At 39.6% G+C, this 26,621-nt stretch overlaps 2 protein-coding genes across 15 annotated transcripts in view; one reads left to right on the top strand and one right to left on the bottom strand.

The window, feature by feature from the left end:
- PPFIBP2 (PPFIA binding protein 2) overlaps positions 1-12,380 on the top strand; it is a 115,278-nt gene extending 102,898 nt beyond the window's left edge. For all 14 annotated transcript variants that reach the window (XM_084521951.1, XM_084521953.1, XM_084521952.1 and 11 more), the window contains 11 exons: positions 1,714-1,852; positions 2,535-2,663; positions 3,221-3,371; positions 3,530-3,641; positions 4,336-4,424; positions 5,171-5,293; positions 5,933-6,058; positions 6,903-7,091; positions 7,460-7,630; positions 9,254-9,319; positions 9,955-12,380. In XM_084521951.1, the coding sequence (XP_084378077.1) occupies positions 1,714-1,852; positions 2,535-2,663; positions 3,221-3,371; positions 3,530-3,641; positions 4,336-4,424; positions 5,171-5,293; positions 5,933-6,058; positions 6,903-7,091; positions 7,460-7,630; positions 9,254-9,319; positions 9,955-10,026 (1,367 nt within the window). In that variant the 3' untranslated portion in view covers positions 10,027-12,380. The remainder of the gene's footprint in view (positions 1-1,713; positions 1,853-2,534; positions 2,664-3,220; positions 3,372-3,529; positions 3,642-4,335; positions 4,425-5,170; positions 5,294-5,932; positions 6,059-6,902; positions 7,092-7,459; positions 7,631-9,253; positions 9,320-9,954) is intronic.
- Positions 1,302-21,861, bottom strand: CYB5R2 (cytochrome b5 reductase 2). The gene is made up of 10 exons (XM_084521971.1): positions 21,716-21,861; positions 21,481-21,627; positions 20,954-21,026; positions 18,445-18,551; positions 17,267-17,396; positions 16,024-16,107; positions 15,185-15,270; positions 14,283-14,382; positions 13,370-13,571; positions 1,302-1,843 (listed from the first exon to the last, which is right to left on the bottom strand). Exons 1-9 carry the CDS (start codon positions 21,728-21,730, stop codon positions 13,399-13,401), a joined length of 915 nt encoding a protein of 304 aa, XP_084378097.1. The 5' UTR covers positions 21,731-21,861; the 3' UTR covers positions 1,302-1,843; positions 13,370-13,398.
- Positions 21,862-26,621: the final 4,760 nt, after the last annotated feature.

The raw sequence follows: 26,621 nt of genomic DNA, 5'->3' as shown, positions 1-26,621 counted from the left end.
ATGTAATGAGCTCATAACACGGTTGGAGGTTATGGTGACAGCTTTCTTAGCCAACAAATCTGTTACTGGAAATTAGAATTTTTGGAGATCCAAACATATTGATAGGATGAATAAGTGTATTTTTTTCAGACTGTCTTCTATTGATCACATGAGTTTGCTGATGTTTTCTTATAAAACAACAAACAAAAATGCACAGCCAAGTACATCAAGAATAGACAAAATCTTTTTAAAGGAACGTACACTAAATTGTGTATTAATCAAACAAAAAAACTTTTCCTTTCCCATCCCACTGTATTTTATTGTGTGACACTTTACAATATAACCAGCAGTAATGTGCACATTTTAGAAAAAAAGTTAAGGATTTTGGATTTTTTTTTTTAATTGTTATTGGATCGTTTTTTTGTACGTGTGTGGTTTGTTTGTATGTTTTTTCTTTATAAGACTTCATGGTCTTAAGAGCTGCTAGTGTACTGTAGCTTAAACGTTACAATAGGTTGTTGGTTGTTTAACGGTTGCTTTTCTATTTATTTATTTTTTAAAAAGCTTTTCTGTAATAGCAATGCTGGAGCTTCATTAATAGTCTGTATAGGTGTAGGCAGTCCACAAGCCATGCAATTTATGTTTTAACTGCAGGATTATCCAAAGAGGCGTGATCTTGTAAAGGAAAATGTTTTTTTTCTAGAAACAAGCAGTGAATTCGTAAGAACACTGAATTACTGGAGGTTAGTTTGCATCTTGCATGTGCAGTGAACTCAGTACACCTCCAGTTCTGTATTTCAGAAAAACCTGATGTAACTTTAGACACTGCTTCATTTCTGAAGTGCTGCAGGCTTTATGGAGCTCTGTAGCATATGTTTAAATATGTTTTGAGAGAGAGAGAAATGATCGTTCCAATCTACTTAAGATGACCTGTGCAGGATTCCTGGGGCTTGTGCAAACCAATGCACATTTGCTTTCACGTCAAGCATAACTGCTTCTTTTCTTTTTGTTTCTGCTTTTAATGCTTAGCTTACTTCTTTGCTCTTCCATAACTTTATTTTGCTGGTGTTTTATATCTTCTTTGCTTCTTCATCTGGCTTTCTGCTTCTTGGGATGACTGAAGATCGCATCAGGAGTGTCAGTGCACCAGTGCTAGGTATTGTATCCAAACAAGATGCAACTTTAACATGAATTTTGCTACTTATTTTTTCCTTTCCTTTTTCCCTTCCTTTCTCTCCTCTATAAAATACTAATACCAAGGGGGCAATCCACATTGAATTTCTTAAGTGCAGTGCTGAAATGAAATAAGAGCTTTCCCTCTATGGCATTCATATGGGATTTATTTTTTATTTTTTTTAATACTTGTTCATGATCTTACTTTAGTGAAAAAAAGAAAAATTCCCACCGATTTTAATGGAAGAGTTTTGGTATTAACAGTAGAAAGGCAAGAGCAGACCCAAGTGAAGATTCTGAGTTAATTAAAATAATGTTTTTAAATAAATTGAAACAACAATACTGTTTTACTCTTTTTTTTTTTTTTCTTTTTTTTTTTTTGGTATGAAATGTACAGCTAATATTTTTTTCCCCTTCTGAGCAATACTTTTTTATACAGGAACATTTTATTTTATCTTTACTTATTTATTACCTTTTTTCTTTTTTTAAAGTATTAGTCTCCCAGATAACCACTTTGTCAACAATTAGTAAAAAATGTGACTATTACTGTTCTTAACCCAGGAGAAACAGAGAATGTGGATGGTACAGTAGTCTCAGATGACCTTTCACCTCTTTCTTCTGGAACGGATTCAGGTCCACAGTCTCCACTGTCTCCAGAAAATAGAAAGAGTCCAAAAGGGATCAAGAAAATCTGGGGAAAGTAAGATAATTTTCTTTTAGTTTCCTATCAAAGTATTTCAACAGAATTAATTCAGTTCTCAGTAAAAGCTACGGTACCTACAGCAAGAATAAAATAAAGTTCAGGAAAAGGAGGAAAAGCAGCTCTGTTCTGTGATTGTACAGGTGTGTCTCTATGTGCACATGGCTGGAGGGAAATGCATGGTAATATACAAAGCATCACGTTATTGGAAGAAATAACGTATTCTGCTGTGTTGTTATAATGCTAAAGATTTAGAGTACCAACAGTTTCAGTAGCTACGAAAAAATTAAATGATAGTCAGTTGTTCATTACAGGAGCCTTCAGTTTTAAAAAAGAAAAAAAAAAAAAGGCTGAGAAAACAGAAGAAACAAAAAGCAGGGGGACTGAGTTTTACTGCGTTCATTTTATCTGCTTCAGGACAGCAGATGTTTAGAAGCCTGACCTCCAGTGTAGATTATTACTTGTGTTGAAAGGTCATGGCTGTTTTGCAGAGCTTTTTTCTTTACTCAGAGTTTGGTCTAGACAGTGTTTGCTTGGAACTTCTTTGGCTGCTGCTTGAATCATATGTTTGTGGTTTACAGGAAGATTGATACAGCTTCTAGTTGTCATTATTGATTCCATATGAAACAAATGTTCTCTGTTGGACGCTAATAGTACTGTCTTGGCGCTCTTGTTTTAAAAGAATAAGAAGAACTCAGTCTGGTAACTTCCCTGCAGACGATCTGGGTTTGGCAGAGTTCCGAAGAGGCGGTCTTCGTGCAACAGCTGGGCCTCGGTTATCCAGATCAAAGGAAACCAAAGGCCAGAAAAGGTAATTATTTCTCCTTTTCCTTGCACAGTGTATTAAAAGATGCTGTTAAATACAATGAACAGCAAAACACTTCTCTTGTGCAATACATTGTCCAATATACTTCGTTACACATGGAATTCCCCAACTGGAAAGAATTTCCATGGTAGAAAATGTATCCTGATTAGCTTGCCTATCTGCACTCCTTCAGCTGCAGGTAGCAGCACCAAAATTTCACCTTTATTAAAGAACAAGGAAATTTATTATCATCTTATGTGGGAATATTTGCAGTGCTGAGGATTCAGCAATTAATTACCCTTTTCTTTATTTTCAAGTGGGAAACTTTAATCCTTATCACCCTACCCTGCTCCAACTGTTCACAAGAGAAAGCTAGGCAGTCAAATTAGGAGGACACTACTACCACAGCATATACTGAGAGAATGGCTGTTGGGCTTTATTATTTCACAGGATAAAGAATACTAGGATCTAGGCTGTAGTATTTCCTCTGGTATGTGATGATCTTTCTGATAAGAACCGTATTCTTTCCTGTAAGAGTTTCAAAGAGTTATTTTACTTTTCAGTGACTACAATGCTCCATTTGCTCAGTGGAGCACTGAGAGAGTTTGTAACTGGCTTGAGGACTTCGGTCTAGGGCAGTACGTCATTTTTGCACGGCAGTGGGTGACTTCAGGCCATACGCTGTTAACTGCAACACCTCAGGACATGGAAAAGGTAATATCTGTAACTGTTTTTCTCAAGCAACCATAAATCTTGATTCAGTACAACCAGATCCCTTCAGACAATTGGCAATTCTACCTTTTGGAAATGTTTCAGTAGCTGTTTAACGAGATGAAAAGAGCAAACTACTTTTTTAATGGTTATTGTTACAGGAAATGGGAATAAAGCATCCACTGCACAGGAAGAAATTAGTTTTGGCCATTAAATCAATAAATGCAAAACAAGATGAGAAATCTGCACAACTCGATCATATCTGGGTGACACGTAAGTGTTTGAAGAATTGTGGAAGTGTTTGTAAAATATATTTTTTTCTTATGCAGCTGAGCAGGAATTAAAAAAGAAAAAAGAGTAGTTCTACAAATAGATGACTATGGGGTTTCCTTCTTTATCTGCATACTCCACACAATCTCAACTAGAAGACAGCGCTGGGTGGAATACTTTATAAAGCACATAGCATTTAATAGTCTGATGCCTTTCATGGTGCCCATGTTTCATAAAGTAGTTCAGTACTCTGCAATCTGAAAGGTAGAGTTCCCATTGGAACTTCATTCTATGCAACCATATTTGAACATCAAGAACAATACAAAAACCCCCATTCTATGAAAAATCTTACCCTGTTGAAACTCAGTGCTCTTAAAAGATGTCTGATACCTGCCTAAACAAACGTATTGCAGGCCCATCCATCTTGAAGGACAATGAACGTACACTATGGGTGGTATGTCTCAGTCTAGCAAAAGCTAAGTTTTACAGTACAGAAGGTTTGTATTTAAAGTATTGCAGGGGTATTATAGGAAAAGCTGGATGAATTGCTTTTAGGCTTCTGCTATGAGGCTGTCCTTTAGAGAGGTGAGTAAGCAGAATGAGCTACCTGAATGCCTCAGAAGAAGCCTGCCCAGATTAGAAGGGCTTCATTCTTACTGACCCACATTTGGGTACATCACTGTTCTTGTATCTGCAGGCTGGCTTGATGACATTGGTTTACCTCAGTACAAAGACCAGTTTCACGAGTCCAGAGTTGATGGGAGAATGTTGCAGTATTTAACTGTGGTAAGCTAAAATCCTTTTGCCTCAGTTTAACTTAACTCTGAACTTTAGAATGAGCAAACCATTACAGACTTTTTCTTAGAATGTGACCAGTTAAAGACTTCTGCAAGCCAGAAATAGTGCTAGTAATAACTCCTTGGTGTTGTTTAGTGCATGATCACTGTTCCCAAGGTATATAAAATAAGTAATATAGGCTTTTGCAGCTGAATTCTGCAAGTTTCTCTTCCAATATCATAAAACGCATCAAAAATGAAGGTAAAATGACCTGTTCTACATACAGCTTCTGGAGTGTTTTGTTCTCCTCACCAAGTTAGCAACAATGTTATATAAATTAAAGATAAGCAGCAAATCCAGTGACTTCTACAGCTCTCACCAAATCAGCAGTAAACACATAGCCAGTGTGTTTACTTTTACAGCTTCCTTGCCCAGGTTTGGATAGTGAAATATTTGTTTTGGTGTTCTATGAAAAAACACCTACATTTAGCTGTTATCAAAAATACAACATTGTCATGCTGCTTGAGGAGCCTTTGCTATAGAAGTATGATCCGTACTGTTGCATGCTAGATGTGTGCTGCTGGATTCAGCAATCCTACCACAGCCAGATCAAAAACAATCAGGTATTTTAAAACTATCCCCGAGCCTTGATTTTACCAAATAAGCTATAAACTTCAGTTTTTAGCCATCTTGTTGGGGAAAGTACCTATCTTAGTGTGTATTCTGTGCCACTTAGAAGGATCTCTCTTTTACAGAATGATCTTCTCTTTCTGAAAGTCACCAGTCAGCTGCATCATCTGAGTATTAAATGTGCCATTCATGTGCTGCATGTCAACAGTTTTAACCCCCACTGTCTACGCAGAAGACCAGCTGAGGAGGTAAAGGAATGTTTAAGTAATTTAATTTAAACAAGCACTTATTACCCCATTATTATACCCCATGAATAATAGCACCTCAGTCCCAACTACTAGAGAATTGCCTCTAAAGCAGTAGTTGCATGCATTCCTGCTCTGGAATATACCATGTACTCACTAATAATAAGAACCTACAAAGTCCGTAAGTGCTCGAAGCATTTATTAGTTGAATCTCATGCATCTTCCTTTTCAAATCATTTGCTTAGTTTTAAGTTAATTCAACTTTTGAAAGAACAATTTGGAATACTTCTTTTGTTGTCGTCCTAACTTAACTTTAAGACTGTATGGATTCTTGCCTTACCTGATCAACATAGCTTATTCCTAGTTGTAGTATCAAAGCCTTGACAATAATGCTGTTCTCAAAATGATCTTTTTTTTTTTTTTTTTTTTTCACCCAGCATCTGTTGTCTCTTTTATTGTAGAACTTGATGTAATAGATGGGTTTCATCTGAACAGAATCAGTATCTAAGAATTGGGGAATACTCTCCTTTGTTGAAAAGGAAGAATGATGTTTTCAATATAAACTAAAGATATGTTTTGTGAGCATGTGGTGACAGAGCAGGCAATGTTGTCATCATCCATCTTTTCTGGTTACCTTAACAGAATAACGTTTCACCTTCTGAAGTAGTGCAGTGGTCCAATCACAGAGTGATGGAATGGCTCAGATCAGTTGATCTGGCAGAATATGCACCAAACCTTCGAGGAAGTGGAGTGCACGGTGGCCTCATTGTAAGAATTCTTTTTAACATATTACTACATATCTACTAAGAACTGACAGACTGATGCAAAACATCTTGTATCTGGTATCTAGTGTTTGTCAAGCAGGAAGAAACATACATTTGCAAATTGATCAGGACTTCTAAAAAAGCCTCTGCATCTGATCCATACACCTTAATTATACAAAGGAAAACTAAAATAAAAAAGGAACTAAGACATTTTTTTATAATCAAAGCTGTGCATGCATTTAACAGTAGTACAATACAAAAAAAAAAAAAAAAAAAAAAAAGAAAACTATTCTGTGAGAAAATTACTTGTTTAAGAATCCTTGAGTGTTTCTTGGGGAGGTTTTAATAGAATTCTGAGCCAACACCGTGACACAGGAAGTAATTGTTCTGAACTCACATTAGTGTTGCCTGCAATCAGGAATGGGATTTTTTCTTGATTCAAAACATGAACTAGTTGTAGCTTAGCAAAGACGAGTTCTGAAAACTGTTATTCTAGTACCATAGAATTTTTGCAAAAATGAAATAGAAAAGAATTGTGCTAAGATTAAGTTCATATTTTCAGAGTAATACCATAGTAAAAGTATAGCAGAAAATATCCAAAACAATTCTGTTCAATCCAAGCAACTGTAAAGATTGGTAATAAATATAATCAGGTGTTTGTCTGATCATACTCTGTATTTTACTGCCTATTTTCATGTATTTCCTATTCAAACCTAGCAAATCTCCTATCACTACAGAGCTATAAAATGTCTAGTGTAGATAGCTAGAATGAAGAAATCCCTCTGATAAGCACTGTAATGGTTTACTATTGATTTTATATGGTTAAATATTTGCTATCTTTTTAATAGATTCTCGAACCTCGCTTCAATGGTGACACACTGGCAATGCTGCTGAATATTCCACCTCAAAAGACCCTACTGCGACGCCACCTAACAACCAATTTTAATATATTAATTGGACCAGAGGCACAGCAAGAAAAAAGAGATATAACAGAGTCAACAGCATACACACCTCTGACCACCACTGCCAAAGTTCGGGTACGTACATACTGCTTTATATTTTTCTTATAAAGAAAATAAGGGGCATATATGGGTGGGGAGAGGTCAGTTCTAGAAGTGGTGTAACGTTCTCCTTAGCTCTAGATATCAAGGCATTTCATTTTTTGCTAACTGTTTAAATCAATTTTTGAAATCAGCATGCAATCCTGTCTTTTCTTAGAAGGAACTTTATCTAACTGTATTTAAAATGAACTGGTAACTCCCAATTTGGAAACAAATTTATTTAGTTTAGAGTCTTACATACTTGAAGGACTAAGGTACATTAGTAAATAAAAAGGAAAGGATTTTAAATAAGGTTGTTCTTTAAATATTCTTCTAGTTTAAAACTTGTTTTCTTTTTCTTTTAGCCAAAGAAACTTGGATTTTCACATTTTGGAAACTTAAGAAAAAAGAAATTTGATGAATCAACAGACTACATTTGTCCTATGGATACAAATCCAGGTGCTACAAACGGTACTCAGAAGAACTATGGTGGATACAAAGGACTTAGTCCATTCACTGATAGGGAGCTGGATCAGGTGGGACAAACAGACTGACGCCATTCTCATCTCACCCTCTCCTTGCATTCCAAAGCTTGCAAATAATGAAATGTTAGCATATAACAGTATTTGCTACATCCGCATGAACTCATTGAGAAAGTATTGACTATGGACACTTGAAAGAGTTTATACTAAGAATGTTAAGGTTTGTTGTTGTTTTTTTAATCAACATAATGATAAACTCATCCATCTTAAAGCCCTTTTTCAGGAATGTAACACCTTTACACTATGAAGGTCAACATATCTTGACAGTTAAAGTGGAGGCTGCAGTAAACACAAGACTTTTGTACTTCTAGCTTTCATAATCTGAGTACGGAACACAACTTTTTTCTTTATCTTTATATGGGTGGTTTTTAATGTAATAAATTTGGACTAATTTGTACAGAACTATCAAGTTATATATTAAAGTACAACTGGGTTGTATATTTTTAACAGCTTAATCAAAGCATCCAACTGAATTCTTTCATTATGTACAGTGGGAAGTAGTTATGCTTAAACAGGTATCCATGAAAACAGTGCCTCAATAATGAACAAGATTATTAATAAACCAATACTTAAGTAATTCACTTTTGTTATTTAGTAGTGAACTGCTAAATGAAACCATGTCTAGACATCATACAAATGATGAAGACTAAAACAAATTGAACTCTATTCAACTTTGCTTTTGTGTAAAAGGATGTAAGCCCTGAAAAATGGAGCTAACAGGCTTGTGTGAACTTTGTCAACACAAGATCCAGACAGAGGTAACTGGGGTAACTGTCCTATCTCCAGTGACCTTCAGTGAAACATTTTAATCCTAATGAGAGAATGGTCACAAAACTGATAAGACTAACTATGAAAGTCATTCTGTCATTTGCATGGTTTACTGCATCTAACATCTCATTTGTGTTCATTATCTAACCATTGTCTTTTTTCTGTGTGCACGTTAGTGAAAATAAAGTGCTCTTCTTTACTGGGGACAATAGCAAAACCCTGACAGAATTGAATATACAAACTGTAATTTAGTGTGGATGTCCAGTTATGTGGTTAAGAGTTGAAAGAGAATGTATTAATCTTGAGCCAACAGCTTACAACACGTGGCTGTTCAAGCATTACAGAAATACTGGATTTTTCATTAGGGAAGTGGTCTTCTACTTAAGCCTGACTTCTGAGTATGTGGTCACACAGTGAAACCTTAATGCCCTAGAACGGATAACCTTTTTGTGTAAGAATAGGTAGGGCTGTATTATGGACAGTTATTGCTTTTGCCTATGGAGGTATATTGCCAGAATTATTTTGTGTGTTTTGCCTTCTGGAAAATATTGCTCTTCGCTGCAAATACCAGTTAAACTTCTTCTGTTCTTTGTGAATTACAGCTAAAGTTTCACAGAATCAGTCTTTCTTCATCAGGATTCAATCCTTCTATCACTAATGCATTTTCATGTACTTCTTAGCATGGAGATGTTTTTGTTAATGTGTAACTTTCCAAAGTGCAGAGATCAGAACTTTTAAAAATACTGCAGCTTCATTTGTCAAGGCAGAGAGACCTTCCAAAGATGCAGGTAGAGTGAATAAAATTGCACATACTGTCTGATTTGAACCAGTTGCTGAATACTTTTACAGATGGAACATTCAGAAGGAACAGTAAAGCAAATAGGGGCTTTTTCTCAAGGCATAAGCAATCTTACGGTATGTACCAATTTTACTTGTTTTCAAGTCACTAATGTATTCTGCTAGAATTCAGTGCAAGTTGGTCATTGCTGGTGGCGGTTAAGAGTAAGTGGGTTGCTATTCTTGTGATGCAACTCTTTATAGCCTCGCTGCACATACGCAGTCAAAAAAAAAAAAAAACAAAAAAAAACAACAAAACACTTTTAAATCATACTAGAAATTAAGTTTCATTTAAGCCCCAATTTTAAGTTCTTATGAATTATGCTATCTCTTTGAGCCAATAACAGATATTCATCTCAAAATCTTGTGAAGAGGTAAGATTTGAAGAGTTAGAAGAGCTAAAAATCTTTGGGGGGGGGGGGCACAAAATCACTGTATATATTCCTGACTCTATAGCAGCTGATTTTTTAAAATCAAGAAGTGACTGAAGGATATAAAGAATAATGTCACACAAAATTTTTGTGAATATTTCCTCAATCAAGTAACAGTGTCACTATTTAAAGCAGCATTCGAGATTCCTTTTAATTTTATGTGGCTCTAACCCCCTCTGTTGGGCATCTGATCTTATTACAGCTGGATTGCTTTAACTATAGGCCTTTAACTGAATATATTTTACTCGTTCACATCTTGCTGCATTTTTTTTTTTTTTTCAGACAATGTTAAGCCAAGATGAAATGCTAAATGACAGCAGATTTTTAACACCTACCTTTGAAGACTGGAGATAATGTTTCAGTGTGACCAAGAACACCAATACCTCATACCTGTCCAGAGGGGTGGCCAGGAGACACTTGATGCTGTGGTACTGCAAAGTTTTGCCTCTTTCCCACCAGTGAGACTCACCACACAGCATTTTTTTTTTTTTGCTAACGTAGCAACACTTCACAGGTTACTTCCCTCTGCACTGTTTCTGTATTATGTAATGTCAAATAGGTATTGAGAGAAGTTGTACAGAACTGTTTATTTTCTGGAGTCCGGAAAGACAGTATGTTTTACCCTTGTATTTTTGTCATCTTTTTACATGTGTGTTTCTGTACTGCTCTAGGAAAGAGCTTTTATATTTTTTTATTTTTATAATTAACTTGTAATGCAAGAGTCATTAATATTCTATTTTACCACATGGACTGACCATAGCCACATAGCAATTCCGACAGATGCTGGCAAGTGCAGCTCTGATGGCTCACTAAGTACTACTACAGTCTTGCCAGAGATACTTTCATCCCTTTCATTAGTACAGGTCCTGCCCTCTTTCTCTGAGTGCAGTGTAGAAGGGGAAAATAAAAGATTACTATGCACCAAGCCCTTGCTTTTATCAGGAGGATGACAATCTAGATGGCCTGCTCACACATCTTAAACTAACTCAAAGATACTGAACAGCTGCAGCAGGAAAAGTTATGTAACACTGAGACTACCAAGAGAACTAGTAGATTCAAAAGCTGGCTCTTTGTTTAAATTGATTTTTCTTTATTTTTTGATTTTTACATAAGCACTAAGTTGTTCATGATCAAGGGGCAATCACAACACTAATTAATATAAAATGTAAGTTTAAAATGTCAGGATAGCGTTTGCTGTACTCTGTAAGCACAACAGAATTTCCACCGTGATTCCCTGTTTTGTTTTAAGTGATGTGTCCTTAAGTAGAACTATTGAAGGTGCTTTTTCTGTACATTTACATTTGTCTAAAATGGTTGATACTGAGGCACATGTGCAAACATCAGAATGCTCATAAGCCTTCTGAGCAGTTTAAACAGTTCAGAGAGAGCCTTCTAAGACCAGTAATGACAGGCTAATTACCATTGTATTTTCTTTCTAGTGTTACAGCTAATAAAACATACATGTATACCTGCAAACGGCCCTCAGGCCTGGTGCCTGTAGCAGAAACTGTAACATTTGCATGAGAACTGGTGATGTTTCTATAAACAATATAGCTATTACACTTCCAGTTGTCTTTTCATCCCAGCTACAGATAGATTTTCATAGAGTATTTTATTTATCAATAGGAGGTCAATACTATTGTCCTGTCACGTGTAAAATGCCACTAGGGAGCATCAGACAAGTACCATAATAAAATAAGCTTTTTCTTCTTTGTAACCTAACAAAGTAAATCTGCTGCTATTCTGCTGAGCTAGGTTGGACTGCAGCACTGTAACAGGGAAGTACACCCTCTGACTACTTACTTGAGGGGCAGTTCAAGGGTCAAAGTGTCTCTTTTACAGCAACAATTACTTGCGGCATCTGTTGGCATTTGCCTGTATTAACAAGGTACTAGCAGGATATCTTAGTAAATAGAGAAATGCCAGAAAAGAAATCTACCAAATTATAAAGAAAAGTCTCTGCATATGGATGGTTTATGTTGCTCTCCTTTCTGGCTTCAGGATGTTGGTTTATGTATCAATACAGCCTGAGGGCAGGCCTAGCCATAAACCTTCCCAAATTAAAGGGAAATCTCAGGTACTATCCAGAGTATGTAGCATGGGCTCTTTGAAAGCCATCAATTGCACTTTTTAAAGGTAGCCTACTCTAGCCCTCGCTCCATGAGCCTCTCCTAACAGACCCTACACTGTATCGCCATATTATAAAAGCTAAATGAATAATTTAATTGTCCAAAATGTTAAAATTAAGGCTACTGGATTTTTTGTTTGTTTGTTTGTTTCAATCACTGAACAATACACTGCTAATTGAAAATCAGTAGGAGTGAGAAAGCAGCCCACTAAAAATACTTACTAAAGGCTACCAAGCATACCAGTCAAGCACATCTCTAATCTGGCAGTTCACACTAACGACCAGATCATATACTACAGGGACACGAAATATTCTGTCAGTTTAATTAAACAAACTTAAGTATTGCAGTATTACAACTAGGATAAGCTGCTCTGACAGGAGCAGCCTTAATGTCACTGAGATATTCCAAGCAGATTCTTTTGAGGATGTATTTATAACTCGTTGTGGTATTGTGCTATCCTGGCTGTGAATATTCAACCTACACAATCTTTTTTTGTATATAGTAAGAAATCCTAGTTATAGCAAAGGCATAAATGCATAAATTTTTGACTGTTATAAATAAATTGTGTATATTCCTCTATTTTTTTCCTGGCTGTGGAATGATTCCTATAGAGATATTTGTGGTTGACCAGGGACAGATTTAGTAAACATATTCATTAGCATCTGAAGAAACAAGTCTTTTGTCTCGAGGATTTTTCAGACCTTACGGCAATTGTAGCATAAACTAATTCCTGAAAATGAACCTGCAGTACTTCAGACCCTGAAGACTAAAAATTAAATGCTGCATGGTAGAAACACTCAGACAAGGCATGGCTGAGTTTAAGATTGACTCAGTGTAGTGTACACTAGGAAGGAAGATGCCATGTTTTCTCTTAAGCAAAGAACATTTCTGAAACTGCCAAAAGAGCAAGCACTACATTTACAGGGAATAACACTAAAATCATCACTGGATGCGTGTCTGTATAGGCAGCCTAGAGCTTCATTCATAGTTTAGAGTGATTGTTTAGCTAAGGCCATTAGAAGTCAGCATGAAGTTATATAATCCCAAATAAATGTCAGACTAACAAGAATTTCTGCTATAGTAATAAACAATTGAGGTGTTATCCAAATTCTGTTTAAACGCTTTTTCAGTGGCACACTGCCATTTTGCTTAAACCCTGGTAAATGGCTACAAACCAGCAGTTTGAAAAAAGACTGTTCTCTGTTCTCCCCTTCACTGGGCTGAACTAAATGAATTACCTGCCAAGCATTCATGTTATCCTAGTCTAGTCTCATAGCCCACTCCCAAATTCCGTATCCATGTTAACAGACGGGTCATTTCATCTCTGTCCTACCTCTCCAATTACACTTTTTTTCCCTAAGAACTAGTGATGTAACATTTCAAACTAACTTGCAAGCTTAGACTAAATCATTTTCCACATCACTTCTCGGCCTTGTAATATTAAAACAGTCAAAGACAATTATGAAGTTAAAAACCACAGAAATTAAATTATACAGCTAAAAAATACACGCAGAAATACTGCCCAGTTACACACCAGTTGTTCCTGTAGGAAAATATGCAGTACTTACTCAAGGAAAGGTATTGGATGGCATCACTGTTAATAAGAAAATGTATTGCTCTTGGGATAGCCGAGTTTGTCCAGGTTGGGCTGACATGCAAACTGAATCATGGGTGGTGGCCCGCACATGAGAATGAGCGTCTCACTGCCAGGGGAAGGGAGGTGGGTTTTAATCATGTCTGCAGTGATGAAGCCAGAACTGTACTTCCAGTCTGAAACAAATAAATTAAACCATTAATTCAACTCTCTGTATTGTCTGAAGGCTAAAAAAGCTAACTGCAAATGTTGTACTTACAAAGCAGCTGAAGATTCAGCAAAGTTATGCCACGATCACTGCGAGCAAAGATAGGGTCAAATCTCTGAGCTCAAAACCTAGTGGTCCCTTTTGAAGGGGATAGCAAGAATCTGGTTGAAAAGGGTTTGTGCAGACCTTCACACATGAAGGTCTGTGAATAAAAGATAGGTTTAAAAGAGTGGGAATAGGTGGGAATAAACAGAATACAATTTTCCAGTGGAGAGAGGTCACCCAGAGCTGTCATACTGGGACAGGTACTGAGACCTGTGCCACTCAGCACATTCAGAAAAAAAAAAAAAAAACAGGAAAAGAAATTCAGTGGTGAGGTGGCAGCAGAAGCTTAATGATGACAGAAGTTCTGCAGTGTAGTTTTAAGAGATTTAAAAAAGAAAAAGTGAAATACTAAATGATTTCAAGGACTAATATTTAATGATTCTACCACTTTAAGTGAGCCAAATGGGAAAAAATCTATTTCCACATATGAAAGTATGTGCTTTAAGCTGATATACCAGGAGAAGAATGCTGGAATGCTGGGGTTACAAAAACAGCAGCAGTTTTCACGAGAGTGAAACTGTGACAGTTAAACAATGAGGAGTAAAGATGTCTCCGGTGTGTACCAGTGGCCTACCTTGTGGAGGCCTGTCCAGGGTATACCATACTTTGAACTGATCGGGGTGCTTCTTGGCAATGTCCTCCAGCTCAGCTCTTAGCAATATATCTTTTTCTGTCTGCAAAGTAAGATTGCTGTTTAACTCCAAACCATCTCAAGATGCCCTCTGATGTGAGCTTATCTAGCATGCAGCAAGACAAATGCAACAATAACTCATTCCAACAAAGTGTGTTTTTTCCCTTACATTATAGGCTGTTATCAGTACTACCATCTGTAAATTCAGACAAAAAGCAACAAACTATGAGACTCAGTAGTCACCTGAACACAATTTTAAAGATAGCAATTTGAACAACTTTTGAAGCCAGGCTAAAATCACAGCTGGATTTGTCTGACCCTAGCAAATACAGCATGGTAAATCGCTAGAAATAGATAAAAACAGAACAAAATCCTGTTTCACTGAAACCAATGAAGAGTAAGCTGAGCAGAGGGACAAGGATCTGTTCACACTGTTTACTCCAATACAGGAATTACGGAGTATAGGTGGAACTATGCAGTGCCATCTTCAAAACAAGTAAAAGAGCATCGGAACCACAGCAGCACCATGCAGTATTTATATACTTACATCTAATTTTCTGATTCGCTTTCTCCATAAATCACTTCACCCCAAGACAGCATAATAAGAACTTATATAATAAACACTTCCTGCTCCCACCTATACTGATCATTTTAGATATGCCACCTCAGATCATATCATTTGTCACATATGGTTGGCTGAAATTACAGATCAAAGAAAAACTTGAAGAATATGAAGTACGCGTATGCAGAGCAGTATTTTCTCAATGTCACATCAACTTCAAAAACTCAGAGGCCAACAGAAAAGTTATACCATTAATAAAGGACAGATGGGACAGAATGCTCACCTGATTAGCAAAGAGAAGGTAGCATTTTGTAGAGTCCTTAGGATCGTTTGTGATACGACGGATAAGCTGCAACATAGGAGTTATCCCTGTTCAAAACAAAGCAGTTAAAAAACAGGTCTGTCTTTCAACCCATGTAAGGCTGCAGTTTCAATATTATTGCTATCTTCCCTCAGTCTTCAGTGGGAGCTTAGTTTGCACAGGGCTACAAACCTCTGAATTTTTAATCCATGCCAAATGCAGAGGTCGGGGCTTTTTGTTGTTACAAAGTTTATTTCAAGTTTAAAAATGAGAACAAAACCACAGTACATGGATTTGGGGCTTTCCTCTTCAGCATTCTCTATCACATCCAGTAATTTAACCCTCAGGACGTTCTCCTAAATTAGTTTTTGTTATTGACACTGGAGCTCAGTGTAGCAGTTCTACCTAGCTGGGCAGCTGAACTTCACCACAACCACTCTCTTGCTCCCCCTCCTCAAAGGGGAGGGGGAAAAAATAAGATGGAAAGTATTCAGGGGTTGAGATAAGGACAGGGAGATCACTCACCAATTACCATCACAGACAAAAGACTCAGCATAGGGAGATTAATGCAGTTTATTGCCTATAACTGGCAGACTGTAACAGTGAGAAACTAAAGACAAACTAAAAACCAACTAAAAATGTGTTCCTTAAACCCAGTGGACCTAAATGTCAAACCCATGCAGCAGTGTTAGAGCAGCTCAGACTGTGACAATGGGAGCACTTTGCTCTCCAAGTACAGAGTGTTTTACACTCCTCACAAGCATCCATGAAGATCTCTTCATTCTCTAGAGTGATACTCTAGAGAACGAAAGTAGTTTTACCTGTTCCTCCAGCTATCATCCCAACATGCTTGGCAAACTTCTTCTGTGCTTCAGACTTCTTATCAGGCTTGATAAGAAAGGTACCTAGAAGAAGTATTCAACATCTATAGGTACATTACCTCCTAAACAAAAATGGATACAAATTCCATGGGGATGTATTCCTACAGCCTACCAATTAATTAGGACAGATCTGTAAATGCTAAACGTGCTTAGCACAACACTGAGCATGAATAGAAACCTCTTTGTCTACCTAAACTCCTAGCTTTGAGCCAGTGATTTACTCCTTCCCTGCTACCCAGCATCATTTGTAATAGGTTCCCACATCACTGGCTACTCAGCAAGTATGAAGGTTAGTGGCAGATAAAGGTAACCCCGGCCCATACAGAGAAGCAGATTTCTTAGGCAATCATCATCCTCATTCGCAGACACTTCCATGTGTCCACATAAAGCCCTTAAAAATATCATATGTGAAAGGCACTTGACGTATTCCAATGATCGTCCACAAAATCTGTAAGTAGCAACAAGCCTTCCTAGCTACTTTGCTCTTGAAAGCAAAGAACAGCAGCAGCACAGAAAGGAACATTTGCAAAACATTCTTCACCCATTTCCTCTGAGATATAACAGATTCATCAGTGTTCAATTCATCATAAAAGGTGATGATCCAGAGAAGTGCTGAGCACTGATCCCCCTGAAGCAGGAATTTGAAGTGCACAGTCCCTCTCAGTCAAGATCAATGCAAAATCCTTTGGTCTTATACTTGCATCTTGAAAGAGGATTACTTCTCTGGACATACAGCTTCCTCCCAGTCAGCTCAGACCTGGCTTAATAATGAAACGGAGCTGGCTGACAGTCAGCAGGTTGTTCAGTAACAACACTGAGATTCTCAGAATCTTGTGGCATTTTAGGCCACAACATCCCTTGCATCTGGAACATCTCTTGTATGTATGTCTGAGGTGTTTGCAGTGCAGTCTTCCTAGCGATATAATGCAATAGGAGATTATCCAGATTTAATTACGTGGTCCCAGGAGCAAGACAACAAACAGCTATTACTCTGTTAAACACTAAAGACCTTTTCCCATCACAATCAGCTCTGATGGGCTCATGGTCAAGATCAGGAGAGGTGGATTTTCTCACTTTTCAAAACTGCTCCTCTACAACAAAATTACCAAGATTTACAAAATACCTCTGAGAATAACTAATAGAATTTCCTCCCTTTTGTTCTCCCCCCTTCGTGTAACAGTACCTGAGCCTTTGTAGACAAGGAGTCCATTTGGCCCTCTGAAGTCAATAACATCGCCAATCTTCATGTCGTCTAGGTACTGGGACATCTTCCCGCCTTCTGGGAACTTGGGATTCACATTTTTGTAGTAGACCTATAAAAACAATCATGTCTATGACATCAACCATTAGCTTTCATGCAGGCAATAAAGACTGAAGACTACTACATTGCAGGTCTGAAATTTAGCATCTGAAAGAGAGATCGAGACAATTCTTTGCTCTCAGTTATCTGTTGTGCCCCACAAAAGGAAGCAGCCAAATAGGTGAAATGCTCTCATGCCACATGTCCTAATGCTCACTGCAAACAGCCAGGCGAGTAAGAACATGTGGCAAGCAGATTACGCATTGATGCCCTCATTTCACTATCCCTCCAACAAGAACCTTACGTTACCCCATTTTTGTAATCACTCCTTCTGAAAATAGCATTGCTCCATCTTTTCTTGTTGTAACTTTCCCAGAGATTTCAGCCACGTGCCAGGTTTTTCACCTTTCAAAGCACGTGGTAAGCTTTAAGTAGTTAACAGCAGTTCACTATACATGTAACATGAAGAACAGAGAGCACAAATAAAGTCATGATTTTTGCCTAAGGACAAATTCTGTCTTAGAAAAGGATTAGAAAATCCAGAAATCCTGGGATCAAATCATCCTGCATTCCCTAGCTTAAAGGATTTCCTTTGTTTCTATATCCCCATTTTCTTAATAAGCCCATTAGTACAACTTCTGTTGCTTACAGACTTATAATTGCAATCTCTCTAGGGTCACCAAAGACAGTCCTGATTGACTTGTTTCTTCTTACAGCTATTAGCAGTGAGTGCTAGTAACAGCATAAGGCGGCTCCAGGTGGAGTGATTGCTCTTTGTTCACTGCCACACAAGAAATACTAGGGAAGTTCGTCCAGCACTGCCAGAGGAGTGATTCTCCATCTCCCTCCTCCATCTCCCCTGCCTCCACAATTTCTGTCTGACATACAGCAGATATACAAGATGCAACTCATTATTCAAGGATAATGGGAAATGGGTTTGCTATGCAATTACCCTATTTGAAAAAAGACCAATCAAAACAAGCTCTACATTTCACCGAAATGAAGTGCTTTCCTTCCTTGCAGTTAGCAATTTATCTATATTCAAGAAAAACAAAATTTACCTTTATAATTAAATCAACATAACCTTTTGTCTCATCACTGGAAACTGGGGTGTAGGCTCGGATCACCAGATTACCATTGATTTTTGCAGAAAGGTAAACATGTTGGCCTAGGAGAAAGAATGACAATCCAATTATTTATTTTTTCATCTCTTGGTTTCAAATTTTTCTCAGGCCTGGTGGACAAGACAAAACAGAAAAGCAGGTATTGTAAGCCACTAAGCACAAGCAATGATGGAGAAAATCTGTACAATGTAAATGTTGTATAAAACATTTAGTCTCTCATTTAAACGCTGAATCTAGCCAGAAAAAGAACAATATTTAAATAGCTGCACAATCCATTATTATTTTCATGGCACGTTATTGCTGTCAGGGTGTACATCATGCATATGTATGCTCACGCAGCACAAAGAGTGCATACAGTTGTACATGCACAGCAAACTATGACTGGACTGTGTGTGGTAAATCTTTCTTAGCTTCATCCCAAGGAGATACGAGTTAAAACACAAAGGCCACTACAGATAACAAAAAGAAAGTTGTCTAGGGTGGAAAGTTTGGCTTTCCCCAGCTGATGTTATTTCGTGTTATCTTGTGTTTTTATGTATTAGCACAAGATCTGTGTTGTTGAAAAAATGAATCTCCTTCATAGTTGTAACTCCCACAGCTTATCTCCAGTTTACACAGCTAGTCAGAAGACAGCACCTACTTTGTAGGATTTTCCTTTTCATATATAGGTTTGGTATTTAGCTCATAACAATTTTGCAGCTTTACAGGTGTCAGCAGAGAGCCCTTTTCTTTTTTCAGCAAGAGTTTAGGACTTCTGGAGCACAAGGTAACTGAGGAGAGCCACTATGTTACAGAAGACAGGATAAGACACAAAGGAAAAAAGGAAATTTATATTAAACTATAGAAAGTTTGTTCTATTAAACTATAGAAAGTTTGTTGCTCATTCTCAAGTGTTGTCTGTATCTTGGAATCTGCTATTCACATTTTCATTAATAAAGTGAAAATAAGGATGCATCTGTTCACGTGAAACAATAAATACATATCGTGGTTTAATAGCAGCAATTTCTCAGAGCAAATTTCCCAAAGATTCTGAAACAATTTATCAAGAAAAAAGCTTCTGGCCCACAGTCCTCCTTCATAACTCCTGCCTCCCTAACTGCTGCAGCTTCCACTGACAGCTCTTCGGCCAACTTCATGCTCCACGAGGCAGACTCTAAAGGTACTGATTTCTTTCTGCTTGTTAAGACAACTGGAACTCCTTGCCAAGGGTTGTCTCCCCAGCCAAACAGCATTAATCTAGAGGGATGTATGTAAAAACAAAAAGCAGGAACAGTGCTAGCAGAAATACTTCACTTTTAGTAAAATGATCCTGGTAAAAAGCAGAAGGCAGGAATCTCCCAGGGAGTAATCAGGTACATACAGTTCCAGAACCGTATTCTTAAATTCTTAAGAATTTATTAAAGTTCTTTAAAAAAAAAAAAAAAAAAAAAAAATTTAAACATTTAAAATCTTAAAAACTCTGAATAAACACAAACATTACAGAACACATTCCAATTCATTTACCATTTGGCTAGTTAATGCAGATAGCTGAATTACATTTTCTGATAGAAGCCTGTAGCGAACCTGAAGAAGCTGCTACCCTTGGCAGGCAGCATGCAGGAAGAACATGCTCACAGCACACAACTGGTAAGACCTTGACTCAAGGGAAGCTGCCAAACACAGAACAAAACAAACAGGGCCACATCTGCAGACCAGTGAGGGGAACCTTCCCCTGCCCAGATTACCATTAATTCAAGGTCCAAGGGTCCAAGGTTCAATGCCATCAGTTTTGCAGGGTACAGGAGAGAAGACAGTGCCAGTCCTAGTCTGAAATTAATCTCCTACCACAGAAAGCAAGCCAAAGTTGTACACACATGTGGAGGTAAATCACAGTTAAGTGCATGCACAGAAACGGCTCTGAACATTGCGACACCTTCCATATATACAGGAGGTGTATTTTCCCCTTGGCTTTGCATACAAGTTACAAGCTTTCCAGGCAGAAGAGTTTTTCTATTCCTCATCTATGAGCATTATCATATTTGTCAAAAATAAATTAAAAAAAAAAAAATATGAGGGCAGTTGACAAACTGAGGACACCAGAGAGAAAAGGTAGAACACAAAAAAAGTAGTATTAAAAAAAGCTTTCACGGGTATATTTTCTGCCTACACCCCGAGCAGGGGTCAATTTCCTCAGAGCCAGTTCAGTTTCACTGTTTGCCTCTGAGCCACACCACACAATTTGATACAAGCAGCACAAAGAACACACAAAATCTGAAATATGACTCTCTGGGAAATCAGCCTCACATTTCTCTCTGACACAGCTCCTTTCAGATGCAGCTTTTAACTCCATCCTTTGACGAGCACTACATTCACAAGCAGAAATCCAAGAGCTATGAGTACACACTTAAAACTCGTAAAAATCCTAAAAATCAGAAGTAGCACGTAACTACACGTTTTTGATATTTACCTACAGGCAGTCCTAATACATGATCTGGTGAAGGCAGCCCGAACCGGAATTTCTTGGTATCATGACTGACTTCCTATGAAAAAAAATATCATTAAAAAAGGAAAATCGGGACGAGGTCAGCGTCAGCCCTGCTGTGAACCCCAAACCCCACTCCCCACGCCGTGCCTCGGTCCCCCTGCCCTTGGTCAGCGTGCAAGCCGAGTGCCGAGCAGGGCAGCGCAGAGGGCATTGGAAATGGGCTTCAAACAGCTGAGAAGCGTCAGAACCGGAGGCTTTTCCCCCCTTTTAATTCCGCAAGGAGCCAGTTTGGCCTGACTGCGCAATCCCCACGGCATCCTTACCTAAACAGGAGCACGGCTCCGGCAGGCTGGGGCAGGCAGCAGCGTGCTGGGGGAGGATTTCCCTACACCAAGCCCTGCTGGAGCAGCCCCAACGCCACACACGTTTTCAGGGGCAAACCCTCAGCTCTGCTCTGCCCTGGGCCCCCCAGCAGATCAGATCCCCCGGCCCCCCAGCCCCATGCTCACCTCCTTGCCCAGCAGCGGCAGCGGGTACTTGGCCTGCGGGTCCCGCAGGGTGAGGGGGCGGCTCGGCCCCCGGCTCGCCCCCCGCAGCAGCAGCAGCAGCAGGGCCGAGGCAGCCACCACGGCCACGGCCACGGCCACCGGAGCCTCCTGCGGGGACAAGGAGAGGAGCTCAGGGAGCGACCCCACACGCGGCCCCCCCCCCGTCCCCTCAGCACGACGCCCGCCGGCCCCTTACCGCCAGCGCCTCCATGGCAGCAGCTCCCGGCCGCTCTGGGGCTGCTGGCACGGCTCGGCTCGGCCCTGCCCTGCCCACAGCCCGGCCCCCAGTGCCAGCCCCTGGGCCGGCCTCCCCCGAGGAGCATCCTCCCCTCAGGGTGCAATAGGCACGGCCCTAACAAGAGCCCATTGAGGCCGCGCCAAGGTTGCAGGCAAGGACAGTGTCGCAACGCCAGTGCACCCAGAAGAGGCGGTGCTGATCGGCTTCGTGGCTGCGGCTGTACTTTGTCACACTCACAGAGCCTGGTCGGGGTTGCAAAATGCCAATAAAGAAACAATTAGAGCAGGGCAAGGAGCAAGAGCAGGGCAAGCAGCAAGAGCAGGGCAAGAAATCAGGGAAAGGGGGCAAGAAAGATAAACAGCAGCTAGCAAGTGTTGCTGGGGGAACAGGAATTACTTCTTACTTTCTTCATATCCACTAGGTCAAAACCAGTCTGGCTTAAGGTACATTGGTGTCTTTGGGCAGTTTGTTAAGCTTTAAGAAGGAATGAAGTCCTGAATTGGTGTCTTATGCTGCTTGGGTACACTTAAGAAAATTAGACAGTGAGATTATGTGCTTAGAATATGGGTGTGTCTGGAGGAGGGGATGTCATCTAGCTCTACAGGTTTTTTGTTTGTTTGTTTTGTGGTAATCTACTTGCTGAATGGAGTGGAAATGATTGTGATGGTCTCCAAAGAAGCCAAAACAAAAAGGTTTGTTGGCAGTTACGTTAATTTCTATGTATTTCAGGTGGTGCAGCAGCTACTATTTTCCTTTAATGGAATTTGGATAGGCAACCTCTGAAAAATAGGAATGGGGCTTATAACTGTCAGGGCTAAGGCTGTAGCATACTTTGAGTGTCTTGGCAATAGAGAAATGTCAGTAATACATCACTTAATGGTGGCTGGAAAGGATTTGTGTTCCTAGAACGTGGCTCCATGCAGGTCTACCCAAAAATTCAGACTGTATGGCTAAGAGCACAGTCCAAATGCTTCTTAAATTCCAACAGCCTTGGTGCTGTGACTTGGGCTTTTGCTAGACCTAAGCATGTGCCAGTTGCTCTGCTGGAGGTACCACCACCCCTCTGAAACGAAACTTAGGTAAGAGTGAAAATGTTGACGTTCTCACCCAAAGCAACAGACTGAACAGTTGTGTTGGCAAATATCCACAGAGCTACACCACTCTTCTGCATTAGAAGAGTACTTAATACTGCAGCACACCGTGTGTGGCAGACTCATTATTTTTTTTCCTTCTGGCCCATGGTGTAAAGTTTAAGAGCACTTTTTGGAAGGGCCTGCTGAATGCGACATGGTGTGATGTGGGTGCCCTTCCAGGGAAAGGAGCTGCTTTCGTGATTGAACTAACGAGTTGCTCTGCTGATTCCTGAGTTTACTCAGACTTAAGAGTAAATGTGGTTACATTAAACAAAGCTTTTTCCTTCCCACACATGCTCTGGTCCCTTTTGCTGCTTCTGAGAGAAAATAACAAGCTTACATGTATGAATAACAAGTACAACCTATTTTTATGTTTTTTGACTTGTAGCAGGAGAAACATTATGCACAGGTGCAGCATGTTAATGGGATCAGAGGAGGAGGTTACAAGGGTGTTTGCAGTACGTTCCTTGAATGTAAATCTCAGTGTTAGGTTGGCAAAAGGGTAAAACTGTCAAGACTTTAGTGTTGCCAGTGACAGGTCAAGATCATTTTGACAAAACGTGGCAATGTTTGATCTGAAGTTTTGACAAAACAGAGGAAAGAGATAAAAGGGTTTGAATTAAGTTCTTTGCTGCTCCAAAGGCTTTTTCTATTTAACCACCATAAGCTGTGTAACCTCTGTGTCTTGCGACATAGTTCAGCAGCCCATTGGGATTCAGTGTTTTCCTGCCAGCCAGGAGTGACAGCCTGATCAGTTGTACTGGTCAGCTCTCTGCCTCTCTGTTTTTTGAGAGCACAATCACACATTTAAAGTAGTTTCTGTGTCTGGCCACAAATGGAGAGCACCACATAAAAATACACCCTTGCCCAAACGGGGGCCTTCTGGAAATTCATTCTGGACTGTACCTTCTTATTTGTACCTTTGTCTGTATTAATAGGGCAGGAGAAAGTAGGTGGGGTGAAAAAGCTCAATAAAGGCAAGAAATGCCAAATCTATCTAATGCCTTTTGTCCTCTGGAGCAATTCTCCCATTGAGTTGAAAGCAAAGATGGTTAAACACAATTTGTTCTTGACTAAAAAGCAGATTTAAAAAACAGCAAATGCTTTCCCAGGGAACTTGCCAGATATTAAAAACTAGTTTGACTCATCTAAAACAAACTTTTTTTCCCCATCTTTTCACTCTGAAAATTAGTGCTCTTTTTGCTAGCTCTCTTCCATTTAATTCCTAAAGGTAATGTGAATAGGAGAGAGATTTAGTGTTTGTCAGTTCACTAAATATACTATGTGAATTTCACCAAGCTCTGCTTGCACGAACACATCTTTGTTAAACCTTCTTTAGCCTGTTCTGGTCTACACTGGCATCCTCTTGTCAATGCTCACAGCTACGTGCCTGCTCACAGTTTACCACCCTGATCTTTTATCTGTTATTTTGGTTGCTATTTAGCTAATGCTTTCATCCTTGAATATTCTTATCATGTTGTATTTCTCTGAAGCAAAATTCTGCGCCAAGTGTTACCAAAAGCAAGACTCTCTAATCAGACAGATGAAGCTCATTAGTGGTACATTTTCACAGAGCCTTTCTTTGATGCAAACTAATTAACTTTGACCCATTGCAAAATTGTCCTAACTCTAATGGGAGCTAAAATCTAACAAGATAAAAGAAACTGAGATGGAAAAAACAGCCGTCATGAGAACACAGCACAATGAAGAGCTCGTGCTGATCTTGGAAATGATGATCTGTTTTACAGCTCTGAGGCTGAACGTCTTACAATTGCCAGTGTTTGAAGTCCCTACAGTGAATTGACGGTTTTACATTGATGGTTTTCATCCTTAATGCAGACGGTAACTGTGATTTAACTTCCTTTGTTCATGCTGACCAGTGGTCAGCAGTAGTGTTCAGACAGAAGCTGCCCTCCATGGTTTGTTCTGCTGTGTGAACAGGGGCATTGAGAGGGGTCTAAAGTGCTGAGGACAAACCTTCAAGCTCATTTTGCTTTGAAACATGAATGGACCATTAAAACAAACAAACAAACATAAAAACATGGCAAGGAAAGAAAAATCTGGCCACACTCAGTTTCAGAAAGGTTGTCTGTTTTCAGCAAGGAGCTGAAGAGAACACACACACCTGCTGGAACAACCTCTTCTGATTGCTTGGACCTTAGAGTCCGTTCTTGGCTTTTGTTGGCCTTCCTGTGCTTAAGATGTGTGAAAAATATTGATTAGTCTTCCTGCTTCTTACTTTCAACAAATTTAATGTCAGGTAAACATCCGAGATGAAAATGAACACAGTAGATGATACTGGAGCACGCTCATGGTAAGGCTGTGCCATCAGGAGTGCCTGAAGAGCTCTCCTTCTATTTTTGGAGTGGATCAAAGCCCGCTGAATCGCCTCCTGAGCTGTGCTTACTTACATCATTAGCAAGTACAAAGCTTTCTCCTTTGATAACTTTTTCCACCTCACTTTGAATGCAAACTATGCCGCTGTTATACTAATTGGGCCAATCGGCCGAGGTTAACAAACATTCAGGTGCTTCTCTTATCAGCAGCCTTATTTACGCATTTGACATTTTTGCTTTATGTTTGCCCGTGATGTGAAAGAATTGGATAGCTCTGGAGGTTTTTAAGTGATAAGGTAGTAGAAACAGTGCTAACGGGGTGGTTCTTCAGTGACCAGAGTGGCTTTTCGACTACCCTTGTTAAGAGACGGAGAAGTATCAGGACCTGGCCAGAAGTAATCCCTGGCTTTGGTTCCCACCTGACTCTGAAAGCTGCAAGTAGCTCAGCCTCCCCTTCCCTGGGGAGTTCACCTGCACACATGGCTAACCTCTTTGTGTTGTGCTCCACACTTGGCTTCTGGTAGCTTTGCTTTGCTGTATTGCCCTTCTCTGTGAGGAGGGCCAAAGCTCCTCTTCTTAAATGGTAGATGCTGCTGCCAGCTTTTGGAGAAGGCAGAAGTGTCCTGTTTGCGAAAACCCAAAGAAGCAGCTCTGCTTGGAACAGAGTGACAGTTGTCTGAAACTGTGCCACCTTGAAACCACGAAGACCCAGCTTTTGGGTGAAACCTTTTAAATAGTTCTCCTACCAAACAAGCTGTGCTTTCAGAGGAGCTGGAAACCAGCCCTGCGTGGAGGGGGGCAGAGCAGGCTCCAGTCTGCTGGAGGCAAGCTGTGGTCGAGTCCCTTCATGCTCTGTGGTTCTGCCCTTTCAGGTGGCAGGCACTGGCTGTGGTGAGCAACCAGTGAAATGTCTGTTGTAGACCTGAGCCATGTAGTGAGTAAATACTGTGTTTTCTTTGTGAAAAGGAAAATTGAAGCATCTGGACCCCAAAATGGATCCCATTCACAAACTGGAAAGACCAAAGCTTTCAGGTCCCAGCGAGGTCAATGTGAAGAATCCTATCAGTTGATTTGGGTGGGAAAGAGAACAAGCCCCTTAGCCTGAAAGCTCTCCAGGGTGTAGACCAGAAGTCACTGTGTATTTTGCGGTGTAGTGAAGTCTTAAACCTGACCAAGTGTCATAGCCATATGAAAGTTAAACAATAATAGTAAGGAAATGATTCATCCTTACAAACCTTTTATCGAGGCGTGTCCTTTTGTCCTCTTCTCCTTCTAGTGGTGATCCGGTTCCCAAGAATGAATTCACAGAGGAGGAGATCAAGACCTGGGGGACTGTATACCGAGAGCTTAACAAGTTTTACCCAGCTCATGCCTGCAGAGAGTACCTTAAAAACT

This window comes from Aythya ferina (genome assembly GCF_964211825.1).
Source record: "Aythya ferina genome assembly, chromosome: 5".
In the NCBI taxonomy this organism is placed as follows: Eukaryota; Metazoa; Chordata; class Aves; order Anseriformes; family Anatidae; genus Aythya; species Aythya ferina.
The sequence above is the reverse complement of the archived record's forward strand: the minus strand, read 5'-3'. Positions and strand labels throughout refer to the sequence as shown.

What these genes read in the sequence shown, in the direction of transcription:
- CYB5R2 (XM_084521971.1), bottom strand. An exon ending in ATGTTGATTTAATTATAAAG is followed by an intron (nt 17,397 to 18,444) that starts GTAAATTTTGTT and finishes TTGTTTTTATAG; the next exon opens with GTCTACTACAAAAATGTGAA. An exon ending in CCTGGACAGGCCTCCACAAG is followed by an intron (nt 13,572 to 14,282) that starts GTAGGCCACTGG and finishes TATTTGTTTCAG; the next exon opens with ACTGGAAGTACAGTTCTGGC.